At 61.0% G+C, this 20805-nt stretch overlaps 1 protein-coding gene across 5 annotated transcripts in view; it reads left to right on the top strand.

The window, feature by feature from the left end:
- The first annotated feature begins 1114 nt into the window (after nt 1-1114).
- AMZ1 (archaelysin family metallopeptidase 1) overlaps nt 1115-20805 on the top strand; it is a 20260-nt gene continuing 569 nt past the window's right edge. The window contains exons 1-7 of one of the 5 annotated variants that reach the window (XM_060406078.1): nt 1115-1493; nt 13959-14441; nt 14594-14761; nt 17387-17515; nt 17750-17919; nt 18466-18642; nt 19994-20805. The exon at nt 19994-20805 is cut by the window's right edge and continues 569 nt beyond it. In XM_060406078.1, coding sequence (XP_060262061.1) covers nt 14138-14441; nt 14594-14761; nt 17387-17515; nt 17750-17919; nt 18466-18642; nt 19994-20539 — 1494 coding nt within the window. In that variant the 5' untranslated portion in view covers nt 1115-1493; nt 13959-14137 and the 3' untranslated portion in view covers nt 20540-20805. Of the gene's footprint in view, nt 1494-7963; nt 8888-13772; nt 14442-14593; nt 14762-17386; nt 17516-17749; nt 17920-18465; nt 18643-19993 lie in introns of those variants that run through there. The other 4 variants (XM_042240395.2, XM_042240394.2, XM_060406079.1 and 1 more) reach the window with 4 other exon arrangements.

The raw sequence follows: 20805 nt of genomic DNA, 5'->3' as shown, positions 1-20805 counted from the left end.
GAGCAACTGAACTGAACTGAACTGAGGCGTAGTTACCCAGGAAGTAATGTTTGCAAACAGGTGTCCAAGGGGAAGGAAACAGGAAGCTCTGCTTCAGCCAGGCTCTGTGGCCATGCCCACCTGCTCCTACATATCGCAGGGCCTGGGCGGCTCACCCCGCCTCTCTGAAGTGCTGTGGGCTCCCAGGAGGCAGCAGCGGTCCTCTCCACCACCAGGCTCAGGCACAGGGTGGGTCCATGGATAACCCACACGCTCTGGCCTGTACTGATTGCATGAGGCCCTTGGAAGAGGGTGTGTCTCTTAGCTACTGCTGTGTAACAAGCAGTCTCAGGCCAGCGACTTAAAACCACGTTTTCTTGTATCTGAAGGGTCTCAAGGCCAGCCTGGCAGACTGCTGCTCTGGGCTCGCTCTGTGGCGGGTTGGGGGGGTGGTAGTCTCAGCTAGGAGGCCCCACGCCCCCTCACCTTGCTGCAGACCGCAGGAGTCCACGGGAGAGCAGGCAGAAGCACGCCATCCTGTGGCTGAGCCCTGGCATGGTGTCACTGTCGCCTTGGGTGGCCAAAGCCAGTTACCGGGCAGGTTCCCTCCTTCACAGGCGTTGCGGCACAGAGGATGGAGGTTCAGGCAGGGGTGCAGAATCAGGGTTGCTTTTGCGTTTGGTCTTCCAGCATGTGGGCGGGCAGGGAGCATGGCTTCCTTGCCCCATGTAAGCAGAGGGTGAGTGGCCAGGCCTCGATGCTCAGGGACCACTGACCTGTGGGATGGGCCTTCAGCCAGATGCTGGGATAACAGTCTAGTGAGCCAGGCCTGTGCCTCAGGTGACTGTGCAGCCAGCATACAGGGTTTGTTGAATGACTGAGTGACCTTCGCCCTAGAGCATGTAACCCAGAAGTTCCAGAGCCGCCGCCTCAGGTGCCAGCCTCATACAGGCTGGGCCAGGGGTGGCATCTCCACTTTGGGGAGCACCCGCCCTTGCCTGCTGGTGGAGCTGGTGGATGCAGAGACCTCAAGGCTCGTCCCCTCCATGGAGGCCATCTTCCCCGCTCCCAGCCGAGCTGAGATGTGTCGCCATGGAAACTGCTTGGCAAACACGCCGGAGGCAGAGGCGGCAAACAGCAGCTCAGGCGCCTGTTGGAGTGAGGGTGGCGGGGACGGCATGAGCAGGCATGCTCAGCTGTGTGTGTGCCCATGTGTGCCCAGCATGAGGGCCCTGTGTGTGGAGGGGCGTGTGTGCCGCACGCTGGGAGTGAGTGCAAGCGTGCGTGTGGGTGCATGTGTGTGCCTGGAGGCCAGCGTGTCCGTGCGGGCGTGCTCGGAGAGCCGTGTGCGGCAGGGACGCGGGGTGTGTACAGGGGTGTGCATGCCGGGCTGTGACACGTGGCCGTGCGCCCACCTGGGCTGAGCGCTCACTATGGGCTGGGCGTTGCACTAGCCGCTCAGGGAACACACAACCCCCAGCGTGCTCTCACGGCCGGAGACAGACACTGACCAGGTAATCGTGTGTCGGTGGCAGTGCGTGTCAGGAGGGCGCCTGGGAGGAAGTAGCCGTGGGGCCTGACACCTAAGTGAGGGGTGGGGGTCCTCCCTGCAAGGGGCTGCAGGCAGAGACCCGGAAGTGAGACCAGATGGGAGAGGGGCCGGGGCGGACGGGGGGGCAGCTAGGAGTGGCGGCCCGGCTCCGTGGCACCCCGCCAGGCTGGGGCTCACCCTGACTCGGGAATCCCTGCCGGGGTTGCAGGGGCTGGGTACCTTCTAGGCTGAGGGACCCCAGAGGGAGAAAGAGGATGGTGTCTGGGTCAGACAGAGCCGGCAAGCCTGGGACATGGTGGGCAGGGTGGCCAGGACCCTCACAGCTCGTGGGGAAGGCTGGGCTTCATCCTTAGATTTGGGGAGTCCTTGAAAGGCTCTGTGGCCATGTGGCTTCATCTGGCTCTGGGAGTGTGGTTGGATGGGCCGTGGGAGGCCTGGCCTGGGGCTGGGGGCCGTCGAGGGGTGTCTCGGGGGCCGACCAGGTGCAGCCTGGCCTCCTCAGCCTGCCTCTGCCTTCACCTGGGACCCTCCCCTCATTGCCTTCCCCAACCACCCCCACCCCTCCTGTGCCTGCCTGGAGAAGCTTCTGGACCGTGGGCTCTGAGTACTCAAACTGGCCACAAAGCTGGGACTCCCTCAGGCAGGGCTCTGTGTGGCCAGGGCCCAGGTCCTCACAGGCCTGGCCGGGGAGCCCATGGCCTCAAGGTCTTCTACTGGACGCTGGGCCTCCTGGGTCTCCCTGTGGGGCAGGGGGGCTCAGGTCATCTGTGGGGGTGAGGACACCTCAAATCCCAAGGAGATGGCCTCAGGTGGGGTCCCTGGCCAGATCCCCACACCCTGAGCCCCCTGTGTCCACCAAACACGTGCTGGGCCGCTTGTGCTGGGCCAGGGTCTCAGGTCAGAAACCATCAGAGTGAGTGTGGATGGCATTCCTCTCCACCATGCCCACGTCCTGGCTGCTCCATCAGCCCTTGTGACCACCCAGGTGGGGGCTGGATGGCCTACGTACTACGGTGAGGAGCCGGGTGGGGCGGAGGGGAGGCCACTGTCTGCCTGGAGTCAGCCCTGTCGCCGCTGAGCAGGATGCGGCCTCGGTCCTGGGAACCCCCGCGCCTGCCCTGCCCTGGGCACCTGGGGACAGAGCTGTTGTCATTGGGGACCCAACGCAGAGGCTGAGCTTCCCCAGAGCCCGCATAGGCGACATTCAGATCCAAGGGGAGCATCGCCCGGTGCCCACAGTCCAGACTGGCCTGCGGGGACCATGTTGTCAGGTGGGGGGCCGCCGAGCCCCGCCTCTTCTCTGTTTCTGCGGGATGCCTCTGGGCCCCCACCCGCAGGGACCACCATCGGGCAAGGATGGGGGGCGTGGGGGGCAAGAGGCCCAGGAGGAGAGGCAGACGCAGACATGGGGCGGGGGTCTGCCCTCTGGAGGCCAAGGACGCCCACGCTCTTCCCCAGCCTCTGCTGAGCCTGTGGGTGCTGAGAAGGGGCCCCTGCTGCCACCAGGGGCGGGGTCACTGGTGTGTGCATATGTCTGGGTGTGTGAGTGTGTGTGTGCATGTGTGTGAGTGTATATACGTGTGTGTATGTGTATGCATTTGTGTTTTTGTGAGTGTGTATGTGTCTCTGCGTGTATGTGTCTGTATATGTGTGAGTGTGTATCTGTATGTATGCATGTGTGTGTATGTGTGTATGTCTGTGTGTGCACCTGTATGTATAAGTGTGAATGTGTGTGTATTTGTGTGTGTATATGTGTCTATGCGTGTATGTGTGTGTATGTGTGAGTGTGTATCTGTATGTGCGTGAGTGTATGTGTGTGTGCATGTACGTGTGTATGCATGCGTGTATATGTCTGTGTATCTGTATGTATGCGTGTGTGTATGAGTGTGTATATGTGTGTATTTGTATGTGAGTGTGTATATGTCTGTGTGTGTATGTGTGTATGTGTGTGTATATGTCTATGTGTGTATACGTCTGTGTGTGTGTGTATCTGTGTGTGAGTGGATGTGTGTGTGTGTGTGTATGTGTGTATATGTCTATGTGTGAGTATGTATCTAGGTACAAGTGTGAGTGTGTGTATGTATGTGAGCGTGTATCTGCATGTATACATGTGTGTATGTGTATGAGTGTGTGTGTGTGTGTGTATGGGTCTGTGTGTGTGTGTGTGAGTGTGTGTGTGTATGGGTCTGTGTGTGTGTATGTGTGTGAGTGTGTATGTGTATGAGTGTATATGTGTGTATGTATGGGTCTGTGTGTGTGTGTGAGTGTGTATGTGTATGAGTGTGAGTGTGTATGTGTGTGTGTATGGGTCTGTATGTGTGTGTGAGTGTGTATGTGTATGAGTGTGTGTGTGTGTATGGGTCTGTGTGTGAGTGTGTGTGTATGTGTATGAGTGTGAGTGTGTATGTGTGTGTGTATGGGTCTGTGTGTGTGTGAGTGTGTATGTGTATGAGTGTGTGTGTGTGTATGGGTCTGTGTGTGTGTGTGTGAGTGTGTATCTGGTGTATGTGTTGGGGGTACCTGAGGCGAGCCCACCCCGGCAGCCCAGCTGGTCTGGCTGCTCCCTGAGGGACACGGGATTCCAGACCTGGGCACCCCGAGTGAATGCTGACCTGGAGCTCCGAAGGCGTCCTCGCCGGCAGGGTGCGGGAGCTGGAGGCCCTGCCCGCTCTGCCCGCCACACCCACAGGACGCCCTTCTTGGCCTGGGCTGCATGTCAGGCCCACTCGTCCTGCCTCTGATGCGGGGGACCGCCGAGTCCCCCAGGCTGCGGGGAGCCCCAGCCAGTGCTGAGCTCTGGCGGGAGGTCGCAGGCGTTTGTCTATGCTGTCCCTCTGGCCGGCAGGACCCCATCTCTGCCCAGAGACCCTGCTCAGCTCATCTTGCCCTCTCACATGGCATGAGCCCCTCAGCCCCTGCGTCCCTGTCTGTGCCCACAGGACATCCGCCTTCACCCTGGTCTGCTGCCCATGGACAGAAGGGAAGCGCCCAGTCCCCACTCTCCAAAGCACAGCGGGTATCCAAGCCTCGGCCAGATGGGTGGTGTAAGGAGCCACTGAGTGCCGAGAGCATTCTGGATGTTTTCCTGACCCTATGACAAGCATAGGAAGCGGCTTCTTATTCTCCAGCTCCATTCGTTTCCTACAGCGTGGTGGTAAAGAATCCTCCCGCCAGTGTAAGAGACACGGGTTCCATCCCTGGCTCGGGAAGGTCCCCTGGAGGAGGGAACGGCAACCCACTCCAGTGTTCTTGCCCAGAGAATCCTGTGGACAGAGGAGCCTGGCGAGCTCCCGTCTACGGGGTCGCGGAGTCGGACGTGGCTGACCGCACACGCGCCCAGTCCTCTCCTGAGGCTGCTGTAGCAGGTGGCCATGAACGGCAGCGTGGGGGCTTCCCTGGGGGTCCCGTGGTTAAGAGTCTGCCTTGCAGTGCAGAGGAAGGGGTTCAATCACTGGTCAGGGAACTAAGAGCCCACGTGTCACGGGGCAGCTAAGCCAGCATGCCACAACTAGAGGGTCCATGCTCCGCAATAAGAGAGCCCACGGGAAGCAGTGAAGACCCAGGGCAGCCAAATGCATGTTTGAAAAATAACAGAAATTAATTTTCTTGAATGGAGTCCAAAGTCAAGGCCTGGGTAGGGCCTCCTTGCAGAGGCCCTGCGTGGGGGTCCTTCCTGGCCCCGCCAGGCTCAGGGGCCCCTCAGCTCACGGCCTCAGCCTTCGCCTCTGCCTCTGGGGTCAGTGGTCTTCTTCCCTCCGTGTCTCTCCTGTTGTCTCTGAGGAGGATTCCTGCCACTGGGTTTATTTATTTACTCTCGTATGTTTAAACTTGTGTCTTTTAAAACAACTTTATCAAAGTGTAGTTGATTTATAGTGTTCTAATCTCTGCTGTGCAGCAGAGTGAGTCAGTTATACATATAAATCCTTTTTCACGTGCTTTCCCATCATGGTTTATCAGAATATTGAACAGAGTTCCCCAGGCTATACGAGAGGACCTTGTCTGCCATCCTGTGTATGACAGTCCGCACCCGCTAAGCCCGAGCTCCCAATCCCTCCCTCCCCAACTCCCACTTGGCACCACAAGTCTAGTCTCTGTGTTTGTGAGCCTGCTTTTGTCTCGTAGATAAGTTCACTTGGGCCGTATCTTAGAGTCCACATATAAGCGGTATCCGCGGTGCCTGCCCTTCTCTTCCTGACTTGCTTCACCTAGCGTGGTCGTCTCTGGTTGCGTCCCTCTTGCTGGAGATGGCGCGGTTCCGCGCTTTCTCACGCCCGAGTGGCGCGCCACTGTGCCCTGGGCCGCATCTTCTGCGTCCACTCCTCTGTTGATGGGCGCTTAGGTTGTCTCCCTGTTTGGTGTGTTGTGAATCTGCGGCTGTGCGCGTAGGGCTGCGTGTATTTTTTTGGATTAGAGTTTGGTCTGGATCTATGTCCAGGAGTGAGACTGATGGACCATATGGCAACTTGTCATTTTTTGGGGGGAAAAAAGTGAAAGTTTTAGCTGCTCAGTCGTGTCCGACTCTTCGCGACCCCATGGACTGCAGCCTACCAGGCTCCTCCGCCCATGGGATTTTCCAGGCAAGAGTACTGGAGTGGGTTGCCATTCGCTTCTCCAGGGGATCTTCTTGACCCAGGGACTGAGCCCTGGTCTCCCACATTGCAGGCAGATGCTTTAACCTCTGAGCCATCTTTAGTTTTTTGAGGAACCTCCGATTTCTGGCAGTTGACAGGGAAAGGTATCATGTGATAAAGCCTCCAGCAGAGCAAAATATGCAGAGCGCATTCCTTAAAAATTCTGTGTAAATGCTGAGAGAAAAATTATTTGAAGCATGTCTAACAGGAAGTTAAGAGAAGTAACCTCTTGATGGTTGGATTATGGAGTCTTTTTTGTTTCTTAAATTGGTTAGAACTTTTCAGATCTTCTACAATGGATGTCTATTGTTATAGGATCGTTTCTTAAGGCTTAAACAAATTCTCCAGCAATGCTGGGGACGACGGTGACACACCCCTCAGCCACGCGTGGGGCATCTCTCCAGAATGAGACCAGGCAGGCGGGGGTGGGCGGGCTGCCGGGAAGGCCTGGGAGCTGGCAGTCCAGAGCCACAGCAATATTTGCCTCAAAGGAAGCCCTTATGGTAGAGGTTTCCAAAGGGATAAAGGGCAGATGGAGGGAGCGTCTCCCTCTTGGGGCCGGGATAATGCCGGCCTTCACATCCAAGCTCCTCCTCCCTGTCCTGGGGGTCCTCTCCCACCTTGGGGTGGTGGCCCCGGGCAGCTCTGGGGACTGGGCAGGAGGCTGCTGACCAGCCACGATGATCTGGAGACGGGACAGATGGCGGCCCTCACTCAAGGTGCATGTCCTGAGGACCAAGCCCCCCCTCGGGGGCCCACCCCTGCAGACAGAACCCTTGTGGGGATGGAGACTTTATGGAAGCTGGGCAGGCGGCTCCTCGCCTCCCAAAGTGCAGGGGGAAGCTTCTCCAGGAGGCTTTCCCGGTCACCCAGGTGACCCTGGGGATGACACGGGGTGCCCTGCCTCTCAGCCCCCAGGACACACAGCCCCTGGACCATGTCGGGGGCCCATGGCATTCACACCGTAAAAGGGCGCCGAACATGGAGCCGGGGCTGCTGGGTGGGTCCCCGCCCCCAGCACCCCCCAGCGCTGGGGGTGCTCAGCCCGGCTGCTCTGCCCTCTAGGTGGGCCTCTCACTTCCCCTGCCCGCTCCCCAGTCTTTGCTTTTTTCTCAGTTTTTCATCTATAAAATGGAGACAAAAAGGACAGTTATCTCACAGACCTGAGATCGTACATTTAAAGCATTTAGTGTATGTATTATGCCTGGCATATATATACTAACAAAGAAATCATTATTACATTTTAATAGGGAGGCCACCAGACAAGGTTCCCAGGGTGGGGAGGGGGGCAGTGATGGCCGGGCTAGGCTGAGTCATTGGTTGGAGCACTGGGGTAACCCTGATGCCAGCGCCTTACCTGGGCAGGTCTGGTTTACCTGTCTCACCGGGGGCCCTACTGGGTGGCTCTGGTTTACCCCTCTCACCTGTGTGGCCCTAAGATCTCAGGCCCCGCCCCTCCTCCGGTGTTTCTGCGAGTGGCGGGGCGTCCCTGGCAGGCTGTATGGGGATCAGCAGAGGTCAGCGCCTGTAAGCCCACGTCTGAGGCCCAGGGGCCCCTGCCAGCACCCTGCCCACTGTGGTCCGCGCGTGATGCCCCAGAGCGGCGGGAGGGGGGCGGCACCCACGGGCGGCCCCTCGGTGCTGACGTCACGAGCCCCCCCCATTCCGGTGGCCCACGCGCCCTCGGCCGGCCGGCAGCGAGGTCGGGGCGCGGCGGGGAGCCCGAGGACCGAGAAGAGACCGCCGGGGCGGGCGGGAGCTGCAGCGCCGGGTGCGGCCGCGCAAGCCCCGAGGACGGCCTGGCGGCGGCGGGCGCGCTCCTGCGCGGGGTCCGCGGGGCCCGCGGGAGGTGAGACGCGGCCCCGGGCGCCCGGAGGCTTTGGTGCAGTGCTGCGCCCTGCGCTCCGCGCCCGCCTGGGAACTTTCCGGCCTGGTCCCGGCAGAGCGGAGCCGGTGCAAAGAGGGAGCTCGGAGCACCCCTCCCGGCCTTGCGCTCCCCGGGGGAGGGCGACCCGCGGGCTGTCTTCCATCTTGGTGATGGGGGCTCACAGGCTGTGGGAGAGCCCGGGGCCAGGCACGGGAAGAGGGCACTGCCTGGCCGGCCCAGGTGGGCATGGAGTGCCTCCCCTGAGCCTGGGGGTGCGGGGAGGGGCCCCCGCCCGGCTCGGTGTTGGTGGGGAGGAGGCTCAGTTGCTGCTCCCAAGGAAATCAGGCAACCCTCCAGCCGGAAAAGCGGGCCATGGGGTTCCGCGGCGATGCAGAACTGGGAATGCCGCTGGGCGGGGAGGGGGAGGACAGGTCCTGCCCACCTGTCACAGGGAGGAAGCCGTCCGCCTGGTGGCCGGGTGGACGGGAGGTGGGGGCAGCTGCAGGAAGCAGGGGTCTGCCGCCCAGCCGGGCCCCCTGAGGTCAAAGCCCTCGGTGCCCCTCGGAGCAGGCGGGAGCCTCTGAGAAGTGTGAAACCCCAAAGCCTTTACATGGCTCCAGCGCGGGGCTGCTCAGAAGGCAGGTGGTGATGAATAGCTCGCTGCAGCTGCCAGGATGTTTTGCAAAGCGTATTCAGAATAGGAAGAACCAGAGCGTGCTTTCTTGCCTCTGACTCTAAGGCATTGGCTGGTTGGGGGCAGGGGAGTGGGTGCCGGGCCGAAGGCTTTGGGGCAGACCCTCCTCTGGGAGTGGAATCAACACATGTCCTTCCCTGGCCTCTGAGCAGGACCGTGGACAGGTGAGGTGGACGTGGGCACCCCAGGGAGAGGGGAGGCTGGCTGAGAAGTGTGGCCGCAGTCCCAGTGTTAACAGTGGCAGGACAGAGACATCCCATCTGGTTAAGAGTTAACCAGGTTAACTCTTGATGGTTAAGAGTTCTGGCTCTTTCCTAAGTTTTCTGATTTGAGCATGTTACTTTTTAAAATTAAAGGTCATTGATTTGGGGTTAAAAAAAAAAGAGTTCCAGCTCCAGTGTGAAGCATGGCTCTGAAATGGGGCCTAGCCCCAGTTTCCCTATCTGAGACAGGGGCACCATAACAACACCCCCAGCGGCCCCGTGTTGTGCAGCTTGAGTGAGACAGCGCGGGCAGGGCTCAGGCTTGTGGCTGGGGTCTCGTGCGAAGGTGTATACAGAGGAGAGCCATGGGTATCTCAGAGCAGGAAAGACAGCCAGTGTTTCTGGAGGACTCCCTTCCGGAGCGTTCTCTGTTGCCAAGATTAACGGGGTGCAGGTAGCGGGGAGGGCAGGGAAGTGCCTGCTCTGGTGGCGGCTCCCTCCGTCAGCGCCCTGGGACTGCGTCTCTGCCCACGCTCAGCTGCTGGCTCTGCACGAGGGGTGGTCTTGTGCAGAGATGACCCGGCAGGACTGAAGAGTCCCACGAGGGTTTCCCTTAGCGACCCAGGAAGGGAATGTGGCTACCCGGGGCTCTTGAGAGGAAATGCTGCCTGGGCAGGTGGATGGCCAGACCCCAGAGAGAGTGGGACCCAAGTGAGTGGACAGGATCTCATACACCCTGGGGCGTGACCTGGAGCCTCCTGTCCCCGGGACCCCCCCGCCCGTGCTGGTCCGCAGCTAAGGGCCCGTTTCTTCCAGGCTCTTCTATGTGGCTGGCAGGCCAGCAGCTCTGCTCGGGGTGTGTTGTGGGGTGTCTCTGGCTCGTGCCAGGCCCAGTTTTCCCATGTGGATGCTCCAGGCACAGGCGTGCCCACGTGGTTCTTGTGGGAATTCGTGGTCCTCACAGTATGTTCTAGGGACCCCGCAGGGGACCCTCAGGTCAAAACCGCCTTCACGCCGGCAAGGATGTGCGTGTCAGGTGTGTGCTGCCGATGGAGGCAGGACACTGTGTTCCTGTATTTGACATGGTTCTTGGTTTAAGTTCAGACGCAGAAGATGGTTGATGTAACCGCATAAGCCAACGTTCTCGGGATCCCCCGCAGGGTGTGACGCTGTAGCGGGTTCCTGGGGTGGAAACTCCCCTTGTGTCTTGGGTTGCTGTGGGCCACACGACCTGGCCCTCTCTGCACACCTGGGAGGAGCCTGGGGTTTACAGTGTGGGCCCAAGTCACCCCTAGCCCATGAACTTTTGGTGAAAAGCAGGCGGTTTTCACTTCCTGAGGCTTTGCGGAGCTCTCTGGCACTGAAGTCCCCGAGCGGGGTCTGTGGGTGGTGGCAGGCAGTGGGTGCCGCAGGAAAGACCCTTCGGGGGAGGAGGTCCTGCCAGGGAGGCCCGGAGTGACGCGGGCAATATTTATTGCTGTTTACTGTCTGCCTTACATCTCTGTCGGAGTCTGGAGCACCGTGTCTTATGAGCTGTGCTGCCCTGGGTAAGTGGCCTCCCCTCTCTGAGCCTCCGTCCCCTCGCCCATAAGATGTATGACTACTAATAGCTCCGTTTCAGGAAGCGGTGGGTTCAGAGGAGGTGTTGGGTCCAGAAGTGACCTTGGGGTTCGCAGGACGGTGGAGCTGTGAGGAGGGGTGTCCTCTGTTGGGGGCCTCAGTCCCGCTTTCACCTCCGTGGGGAGGCTGAGACGCAGACCCTCCGCGTCTGGAAGGTTCCCGCGGCCCCACAGGAGGAGTTTATAGTCATTCTCAGTTACAGAAAGTGTAGTTCTGAACAGCCCGTGACACCAGGCAATGGGGTAGCCGGAACGGTCGGCGGTGAAGCCTGCCGCCCGCAGCAGCTCGCTGAGGGGCGGGTACTGGTGAGCGGAGGGCCTGGGAGAGCCCGGGAGCCGTGCGGGGCCCGCGACCTGCACCCGGAAGCCAGAGCAGATGGGTGAGGTGCACGTGGTTCCAGATGCTCCGGGCTGGCCCTGGACACGAGCCGGCACCGCCTCCTCTCTGCCTGGTCCAGCCTCGCTCTGGGCAAGGGAGGCCAGTGGAACCAGGCCTGTGTGCTTGCGAGGAAACGAGGCCCAGTGGCTCAGAGGGTCAGGTTCTGGCCAGAGCCCTGCTGGCCTTCAGAGCGCTCCCCGCTCAGGGTTTCCCGAGCGCCCCTCTGTGCCCGCGGCCCCGAGTCCTGGACAGCCAGGAGCCCGGAGCCCACTGACCACGCCTAAAGCTTCCTGGAGGGCCATTCTCCACCCCCAGGACACAGGGGAGGAGGGCTTCCTAGCGCCTGGAGCCTCCCGTGTGTCTGTGCGGCACATGCGGGCGTGTGCCGCAGGGCCTTTGCACACGCCCCTCCGCTCGGGGCCTCCCCAGGTCCCCCTCTTTCTGGCTCCTGCCTCCAGTCTGCTCAGGCCCTGCCTTCTCAGTGACACCCACCCTGGTCACCCTCTTGCAAAGGCGATGCAGCCTTGGAGAGCTGAGCCCCAGCCCTGGTCAGCCTCTCCTCGCCAGTAGCGTTTATCACCTTCTAACACACCAGACAATCCTTACTTTTTATCTTCTCTCCCTGTCTGCCCTGGATCTCTAGAGTTTAAGCACTCCCCCGCTCCCCAGCCAGGGCCCTCTGCTCTGTCCATGGGTGTAGGCCAAGCCGCACTCAGTGACGGTCAGGTGGAGGGAGGGTGCCACAGGGGCTCCACCCCGGGAGCCCGCCCGGCCCCCTTGGAGATGCTGACCACGTCCTCCTGTTCGCACGGTCCATCCTCACAGGGTCCTCCTCAGACGTCCATGCCCGGGAGAACTCCCCACTGTGGAGATGTGGTCCTCAGGCGCCTGGCATTTTTCCCCACAGCCCAGGAGCAGGCTGTCCACCCCATTACAGACCGTCAGTGTCACCCTGGTGTCTGGCGGCACGGAGCGGGGTCAGGGCAGGGGTCTGGGGAAGGTGGCGCTCTGCAGCTTCGGGTAACGGGAGCCGTGGTCCTTGAAGATGGCTGCGTCCCAGCCTCGTCTCTGGTTCTTGTGAGCAGTGTGGCTTTGCTTGCTTGCTTGCCCATGCTGTTACTCAGTGTCCAACTCTTTGCAGCCCGATGGGCTGTAGCCCTCCAGGCTCCTCTGTCCAGGGGGTTCTCCAAGCAAGAATCCTGGAGTGGGTTGCCATCTCCTCCTCCACGGGATGTTCCCGACCCAGGGATCTAACCCACGTCTCTTGCTTTGGCAGATGGATTCTTCACGAGGCACGGCCTGTGAAGCCCGTGGCTTCGGTTGCTAGTTTTAACCTTATTCTGCCTCAGTTTCACCCTCTTGAAAACGAGGGTAACTGTCCCCACACCCCTGTCTGGAACGGAGTGGGGCATTTAGTGCTCTTGGTGATGGTTTTTATTTGCTGCTGAGTACTTAGAAACTTGGAAGGTGATGGGGTTGCGAACTGGCGTGACCTTTCTGGAAAACAGTTTGGTGACACAAACTGAGAGCCCTTAAACGTCCACACACAGCATCTGCCAGGAACCTCTCCTGAGGAAATGGAAACACACACCCATGTACTAATTGCAGAGTTTTGGCCAGTCATTAAAATGACATATTTAAAAAATAGGCTGTTTAAGGGTTTGGGAAAGCACGCATCATACACGCAGTGAAGAGGATGTAAGATTTCACACACAACTGGATGTTACATTTGTAAAATGTATGTGCAGAGAGAAATACGCGACACTCTCCACTGGCAGGAATCTCAGGAAGCCTTCAGTCCTGGCTCCCTCCCCTCAGCTAAGCCAGCAAGTAACTCTGGAGAGGATACACCCGTATGTGTGAGAGTGTGTGTATATATGCACACGTGTGTATAACATCCCTGGAAAAAATCATACATATATAATTTTCCAGAGGAAGATTTATAAATTATACATACACTAGTTTTCCTCTCTATATGAATGCTGCTGCTGCTGCTGCTGCTGCTAAGTCGCTTCAGTCGTGTCCGACTCTGTGCGACCCCACAGACAGCAGCCTACCAGGCTCCTCCATCCCTGTGATTCTCCAGGCAAGAGCACTGGAGGGGGTTGCCATTTCCTTCTCAAATGCATGAGAGTGAAAAGTGAAAGTGAACACATGTGTATAGATTTATTTGTACATATATGCACACACACATATGCATATATGAGTGGGTACGTGTGAGTTTCTTCTCTGGATCAACACTTTAAACCGGGGTTGACAAGGTGGGTGGGCTTCCCAGGTGATAAAGAACCCACCTGCCAGTGCAGGAGATGGAGGAGACGACCCCTGGGAGGGGGAGATCCCCTGGAGGAGGAAGTGGCAACCCCCTCCAGGACTCTGGCCTGGAGAATCCCACGGACAGAGGAGCCTGGCGGGCTGCAGCCCGTGGGGTCGCACAGAGTGGGACAGGCCTGAGCACGCAGGCGTAGTGAAGTGAGCGCGGGCTCCGTTCTTTCTTCCACAGAAGCCAGGCTGTGGCTGTTTCTCCAGCGCGGGCTGGGAGGCCTCGCCACTGTGCTCTGCAGAGAAGGGTTTGCGGGTGTGCCTCGCTGCCTGACTTTCTAAATCAGGACTCTGCCATTCTGGCCTCCGTCCCGATCTGTTCTCTTCACGGCTCCTCCGGCTCGTTCTCTCTGCCGCCTCCCCCTCCATCTCTGTTGGCGAGGCTCCCCACCCGCCCGCTCCACCCCTGCGTCTATGGGGAGACTCAGTCAAGCGCAGGCAGCTGGGCCCTTCCTGGACACTGCAGGGTGTGCGGTGGGAGGGGCTGGAGTTCCGAGCCACAGGAGGGCGCCAGCCCCGCGCCTCTGGTCTGGGGGGAAGCCCTCTCAGTGCAGTGAGTGGTCACCGGCCTCCCTGCCGTCTGCGCCCCACCCCTGCCCCTCCAGCCACCCCAGCGGCTCAGGGCCTCCCCTCTCCCTGCTGGTGGCTCCCCTACTGGCGCGGTGCTGGGGAACTTCCGGGGGCTCAGTGGAGCACGTCCCTGTCCCTGCAGGCGCCGACAGGCCAGGAGGCCCAGCGCCACGTGGAGCCAGGCCCCTCAGGTCCTCGACTCCCGGTCTGTGAGCGGGGAGCCCGTGTGGCCGTCACGCTCGGCCCCCAGGAAGGCTGTGGACGAGCCGGTGGCCGGGCCCCGGGCGGTGCGTGGGCCGCCCGGGCGAGGCCAGGCCCGTCATGCTGCAGTGCCGGCCGGCCGAGGAGTTCAGCTTCGGGCCCCGGGCCCTGAAGGATGCGCTGCTGTCCACCGACCCCGCCCTGCGGCAGCTCTACACAGCCGCCTTCTCCCCGGCCGAGAGGCTCTTCCTGGCTGAGGCCTACAACCCCCAGAGGACACTCTTCGGCACGCTGCTCATCCGCACGGCCTTCGACTGGCTCCTTAGCCGCCCAGAGGCCCCCGAGGACTTCCAGACCTTCCATGCCGCCCTGCCGCCCCGGAAGCAGAGCCTCGCTCGGAAGCACATTTACCTGCAGCCCATAGGTACCTGTGCCTGTGGGTACCTGCAGCCCCTGGGTACCTGAGGCCGCTTTCTCACAGGTCTCCTGGCTCCCACCCTGGGTCGGTGTCTCGGGTGGGGGCTCCAAGGAGGAGCAAGGGGCTGGGCAGGGCTGACGGTGCTGCTCCGCTCCCAGGTCTGAGCGAGGGGCCAGCGGGCAGCGCGCTTCTGGACCAGCTGCGGAGCTGCACGGAGGCCTTCTTCCTGGGCCTGCAGGTCAGATGCCTGCCCTCGGTGGCGGCAGCCTCCATCCACTGCTCGCGTCGCCTGGGTCAGGACCCCGACAGGCTCCAGCTGCACACCGGTGAGTGTGTGTGGTGTGCGCACAGGTCAGGTCCCCACCGCTCAGCTTGTCCTGCCGTCTTCTAGTGGTGGGGGGGAGAGGTTGGGGGGGCGGGGGTCGCTGCAGGGCTTCCAGGGTGAGTGCCTCCCCAAGGTGGCGTGCTCCTTTCTGTGTTTGGGCTGTAGCTTCAGCTCCTTCCTGGGCACAGCCTTCCCCCGCCCCCGAGGGTCTGAGTGGGGCCTGCGGAGCCCTGACTAGCCCTGGCCCAGCCCCTCCCTGCCCTGCACGACATCATTATGCCCGCGGCTGCTTCTGCCCCACTCGAGGGGAACCCAGCATCTGCCCACCCGCCCCAGGGGCCCTGGAGATCCCAGTGCTGAGATGCAGGGGGTCCAGAAGTCCACCCTCTGCTTGGTGAATAGACCGCCCCCAGTCCCACACTGCACTGCAGGGGGAAGGAAGGGGACCCAAGAAGGCTCGGGGCAGGTGGGGCGTGGAGCTCGTGAGGGGCTGAGCTCCTGTGGTCCGAGTCCATGGTTTCGTGGCTGCGTTCGTTTCCTGGGGACGCTGTGGCGAAGCACAGCATCGGGGGGCTTAGAGCAGCAGCGCCTCATCGTCTCATGGCCTGGAGGCCAGAATCCTGGCCCGGTCAGCAGGTCTGTCAGCCGGTCACGGCCTGTGTGACTGTCTATCCTCATCTAATAAGGACCCCGGGCAAACTGCATCGACCCACCCGGCTGACTTCTTCTTAACTTGATCATGTCTGCAAACCCAGGGCCCAGATAAGGTCACGTTTCAGGTGCCGGGCTTCCGCATCATGTTCTGGCGGTCACGGCTCAACCTCTAACAGGCACCATCGTCAGCACCACCCCAAGACCTGACCCCCTCAGTCTCTCCTCCGAGGCCTCGGCCACTTGCCTCAGGTCACACCTGGACTTGGGCTGTCCAGACAGTGGCCACCGGCCACGCATGGCTGCTGAGCACACACACACACCCGCGTTGATGATTCGGCGTGAAAAACGACGTAAACAATCTAACATTTTAGTATTTGATATATTAAATTTTTTGACATGTGAGGTTAAAATGCATATGCTAAAATCCATTTGATCTTTTATTTTTTAAAGATTTATTTTCATTGTTTTTGGCATCCCTGGGTCTTCACTGCCATGTGCAGGCTTTCTCTAGTCCCGCTGAGTGGGGGCTACTCTCTGTGCGGAGGACAGGCTCTGGGCCTGCGGGCTTCGTATTTGCAGCATGTGGGCCCAGTAGTTGGGGCACACAGGCTTCGTTGTGCTGAAGCCTGCTGGACCTTGCTGGATGAGGGATCGAACTGGTGTCCCTTGTATTGCAAGGTAGATTCTTAACCACTGGACAACCAGGGAAGCCCTGATCAACTTTAAAATTAGTAAAACCTAAGTCTTAGCTACACTGTGTTTCTATGGACAGCGCCGGGCTAGGCCTTGTCAGTACCGACATTGGGATCGTCTCTGTAGCTGGGGCTTCAAGCAGCTCCCTCGCAACGCCTCCCCCAGGGTTTCCCACTCCATGTGCTCTGTTGCCTGGCTAACGGGTCCCAGGTTGTCAGGCCCAGCCCACAGCTCCATGCCCACTCTGGCCGTCGAGATCTGCCTCCTGCCTGTGTGGTCCCCTTGTAATGAGGGACTGTGAGCCCAGGACCCTCACGTCTCTGCCTTCCTCTTATTTCTGACCTTGCTTTTCCAGTGGAGGAAATGCAGGCACAGGGGAACTTCCACACCCCCTCAGCACGGCTGCTCACCTGCAGCCCCGAGCCCCCTGTCCACGGGTGGACGCCCAGCTCCACATCACGGCTCTGCCTGAGCCCTCCACCCCCTCCTGGACAGGAGCTGCTGCTACTTCTTGACACACCTCTGCCCCCCTTCTCTGCCCCTTTTTATAGCCACACCTCTTGGAAAGGATCTTTCTCTTCCTCTTGCTCTGATCACTCCGAGACCCTCTCCTGGTTGTAGACTTGCAGCTGCTCTGCCCAGTGTCTCTGGGCTCCTCCACGTCCCCACCGGTCCCCGCTCCATCTCCGGCGTCCCATCTGTCTACGCCTGCTATGGGCAGGTAACACCTTAAATGACATGCATTCTCTTAACAGCCTCGAGGATCAGAGTCTCCCTGAATTAAGATCAAGGTCAGCTTTGTTGCCCTGCAGCCCCTCTAGGTCTCTTTCTGACCTTCCTGCTGCTCCCGGGAGGACCCTGGTGCTTACAGCAGGTCCAGCTGGATAATCTAGGATCACCTTCCCTCTGGGAGACCTTTCATTTAATGACATCTGCCAAGTCCCTTCTGCCACGAAAGGACCACATGCACCGGTCCTGGGGGTGAGGTGACGTCTCCAGGGCCGTCTGTCAGCTGCGCAGGGCTACTGCGGCTCTTCCTGTGAAGCACTTTTGGGAACAGAGAGCCTGAGCGCTCACTTGTCCTCGAGGAGGCCGTGCCCCTGGCCCCCTTCACCTTGTGCACCCTGGCTACTCTGAGCTCTGACCGTTCCTCACGGGATGTCACTGGCATGTCTGACTTTGGGATGAGCTGGTGCCAAGCAGGGGAAGAGGGGAACGGACCAAAGGCGGGGGGTGCCCAGTTGCCGCCTCACTGCGCCCTCTGGCCCTGTCCTCACAGATGGCATCCTGTCCTTCCTGAAGAGCAGCAAGCCGGGGGACGCTCTGTGTGTGCTGGGCCTCACGCTGTCTGACCTGTACCCCCGCGAGGCCTGGACCTTCACCTTCGGCACATTCCTTCCGGGGCACGGTGAGCCAGCGCCCAGGGCCCCTGCCTCTGCCCTGGGGCTCGGGCACAGGCCTGGAACTCCTGGGAACGTCGGTCCCTCCCAGAGGAGGGGGAGGTATCTGCCCCTGGCTGCCTTCATGGGGACGCCTGGCAGGGTGGGGCCTTCAGGACCTGTACTCCTTGGGGGGAGCTTTGCCCATGGGCTCCCTGAGCTGAGACCATGCCTGGCACCCCCGCCTCTCTGCCTTCCCCCAGAAGTGGGTGTCTGCAGCTTTGCCCGGTTCTCAGGGGAGTTCCTGCCGCGGGGGCCCAGCACGCCTGACCTGGTGGAGGTAGAGGCGGCCGCAGGTAGCCCCGAGGCGCCCCTGCAGGATGGAGGCCAGACCGTGTGCTTCAGCACCCTGGGGATGGTCCAGTGCTGCAAGGTGGGTGTGGAGGCCAGGGTGCCAGGTGCCGCTGAGGTGGTGGGAGAGGATGGGGGATAGGAAGGGGGAAGGGCTGGGGGCTCGGGAAGCTCCCAGGAGAGGCTGGGAGGTGGAGTCGGACAGAAGGACATGCGTGGACAGCCAGTTATGCTGTCCAGTCCCCACGATACGCTGACCCCCCGTTACTTTAGGGAGCTTGGACACTAAGGCTCAGAGACGCCAAGTGCCCTCTCCACAGTCACACGGCTCTCAAGAGGCAGGGCTGGGATTTGAGCCCTTGTCTCTTTGGAGAAGGAAATGGCAACCCACTCCAGTATTCTTGCTTGGAAAATCCCATGGATGGAGGAGCCTGGTAGGCTACAGTCCACAGGGTCGCAAAGAGTCGGACACGACTGAGCGACTTCACTTCTCTTTGATGTCCAAACCTCCATGCTGCCAGGCCCCCAGCGCTGGCCTTTCTGCCAGCGTGTCCCCCTCCCCAGGGGTCCCAGGGTTCTGGTGGGCGGTGGGCTCCAGGCTGCAAGGCGGTGGCCCCGTCTCCCTCAGGTCACGTGCCACGAGCTGTGTCACCTTCTGGGCCTGGGGAACTGCCGCTGGCTCCGCTGCCTCATGCAGGGCGCGCTGCGCGTGGACGAGGCCCTGCGCCGGCCCCTGGACCTCTGCCCCATCTGCCTGCGCAAGCTGCAGCACCTGCTGGGCTTCAGGCTGGTGGACAGGTACAAGGTGAGGGGGCGGGGCCGGGGCAACGAGGCGAGGGGGCGGGGCCGGGGCGGGAACGCGGTGAGGGGGCGGGGCCGGGGCGGGAACGCGGTGAGGGGCGGGGCCGGGGCGGGAACGCGGTGAGGGGGCGGGGCCGGGGCGGGAACGCGGTGAGGGGGCGGGGCCGGGGCGGGAACGCGGTGAGGGGGCGGGGCCGGGGCGGGAACGCGGTGACGGGGCAGGGCGCGGTGTGGACGCCCGCGCTGTCACTCCGGGGACTTTCGGGATCCGGCTGAGTCGTCAGCCGGGCGCCTGGCCGGGTGCTGGTGGCTGTCCCGCGGCAGAGGGGACTCGGGGGCGCCCGGCTCCTCTGTCTCCCAGCAACCCTAATTAGAGCCGGTCTCTACCGGGCACTGACCGCGTGCTAGACCTGTCCTAGCGCGGCTGTCTGCGGGCGGCGCCGGCCTCACCGAGCGGCCGCGCAGCATCCCTTTCGCCCTGCTTGGGCGGAGACCGGAGCGGAGGAAGCCAGAGCGGCCGTGGAGGGGCGGGCAGCGAGTAACCCCGCCCACCCGGGCAGGGGCCGGGCCGGCGGGCGGTGCTGCCCTCTGCCGCCCGCGCGCGGAGCCGCGGGGAGCGGGGCCCGGAAGGGCCCAGGGAGCCAGGGTCGTCTGCCCCAGTGCAGACGCGGGTCACAGGCAGGTGGTGATTCCTTTTCTTTTTCTCTTCTTTTATTGGAAGTATAGTTTATTTACAATGTTAACTTCTGAGTCACAGAGTGACTCAGTTATATACGTATGTACACTTTTTCTATTCTTTTCCTATGATGCTTTATCCCAAGACACTGACTAGAGTTCCCTGTGCTATACAGCAGGACCTTGCTTATCCATCCTATATATAATTGCATCTGCTAATCCCAAACTCCCATTCCTTCCCTCCCCCACCCTTCACCCCTTGGCAGTGGAAAATCTCTGTGAGTCCGTTTCATAGATAGGCTCATCAGCGCCGTATTTTAGAGTCCACATACAAGTGATATCCTATGGTATCTGTACTTTCTCTTTCTGACTGACTTCACTTAGTATGAGAATCCAGTTGCATCCGTGTTGCTACAGATGGCATTCTTTTTTAATGGCTGAGTAATAGTCCATTGTATATATCTGAAACATCCTTATCCATTCATTGTGGAAACCATGAATAATACGTCAGGCTTGCAGAGCTCCTGCAAGTTGGCTGTCTTTAGAGGTTCAAGTCTGACATCTGCCCAGGGTCACGGGCATGGTGGGGTCTCCTCGAGTGGGTGGCTGGGTCTCCTGGTGGCTCCCTGGCGAGGGACGTGGTAGGTCAGGCCAGCTCAGCCTATGTCTCTCCCTCGTAGAGACTCTACGCCTGGACACAAGCGGCAGCGGGGACGCAGCCGGGCCCGGCGGTGGTGGGGGAACCGTCCGTGTCGGAGGACACCCTGCCCTGCAGCGCAGACTCGGGGCTGTGTTGTGAGAGCGACTCGGAGCCAGGCAGCAGCCTGTCGGAGCCCCTGTCCCCTGACGCCTGGAGCCAGGCCTTCCCAGTGGGCCTCGAGCCGGATCCCGAGGACGGGCTGGGCTCCCTTGCATCCGCGGAGGGTCCGGGGGAGGCCCTGACAGAGCACGGGCGCTGGCTGGCCGCCTGCATCCAGGCCCTGGAGAGGGATGTGAGCGAGGGGGAGCTGGAGCAGGTGGACGGTGCCGTGGACGCGCTGGCCCCCTGGGACCTGTTCACAGGGCGGCTCCCGCCCCCCCGGCAGGACCTGCCCTGTGGCCGTGATGGTGCGGGGCTGCGCAGAGTCCTGGGGGACACGTTCTCCTCCCTCCGGAGGAGGCTGAGCGCTCGCAGGCCATCCAGGGCCGAGTCGCCCCCCCGGCGCCGGAAGGCAGAGGACAACTAGTATGGCCAGTGTGACTCGTCCAGCGCCTGCCTGTCCCCAGACACCGGCTGCCTGGCCTCTGGGGTGCCACAGGCCCAGTAGGGGCAGGAGGGACAGTGTCTTGGGAAGCAGAGGGTGACGCAGCTGCACCCCCAGTCCCGAACATGGCCTCGAGACGTGGCTGGCGGGGAGGGCATCCCAGGTGCCCGGAAGGCCATCCTCGGGCCCACCCGACGCTGGTGGCGGGCTAGGTGCCCGCTTCTCCTGCAGCCTGGGGTCTCCGCTAC

This window comes from Ovis aries, chromosome 24, assembly GCF_016772045.2.
Source record: "Ovis aries strain OAR_USU_Benz2616 breed Rambouillet chromosome 24, ARS-UI_Ramb_v3.0, whole genome shotgun sequence".
Lineage (NCBI taxonomy): Eukaryota > Metazoa > Chordata > Mammalia > Artiodactyla > Bovidae > Ovis > Ovis aries.
Note: the sequence above shows the minus strand (reverse complement) of the source record. Positions and strands in the feature narration are given on the sequence as shown.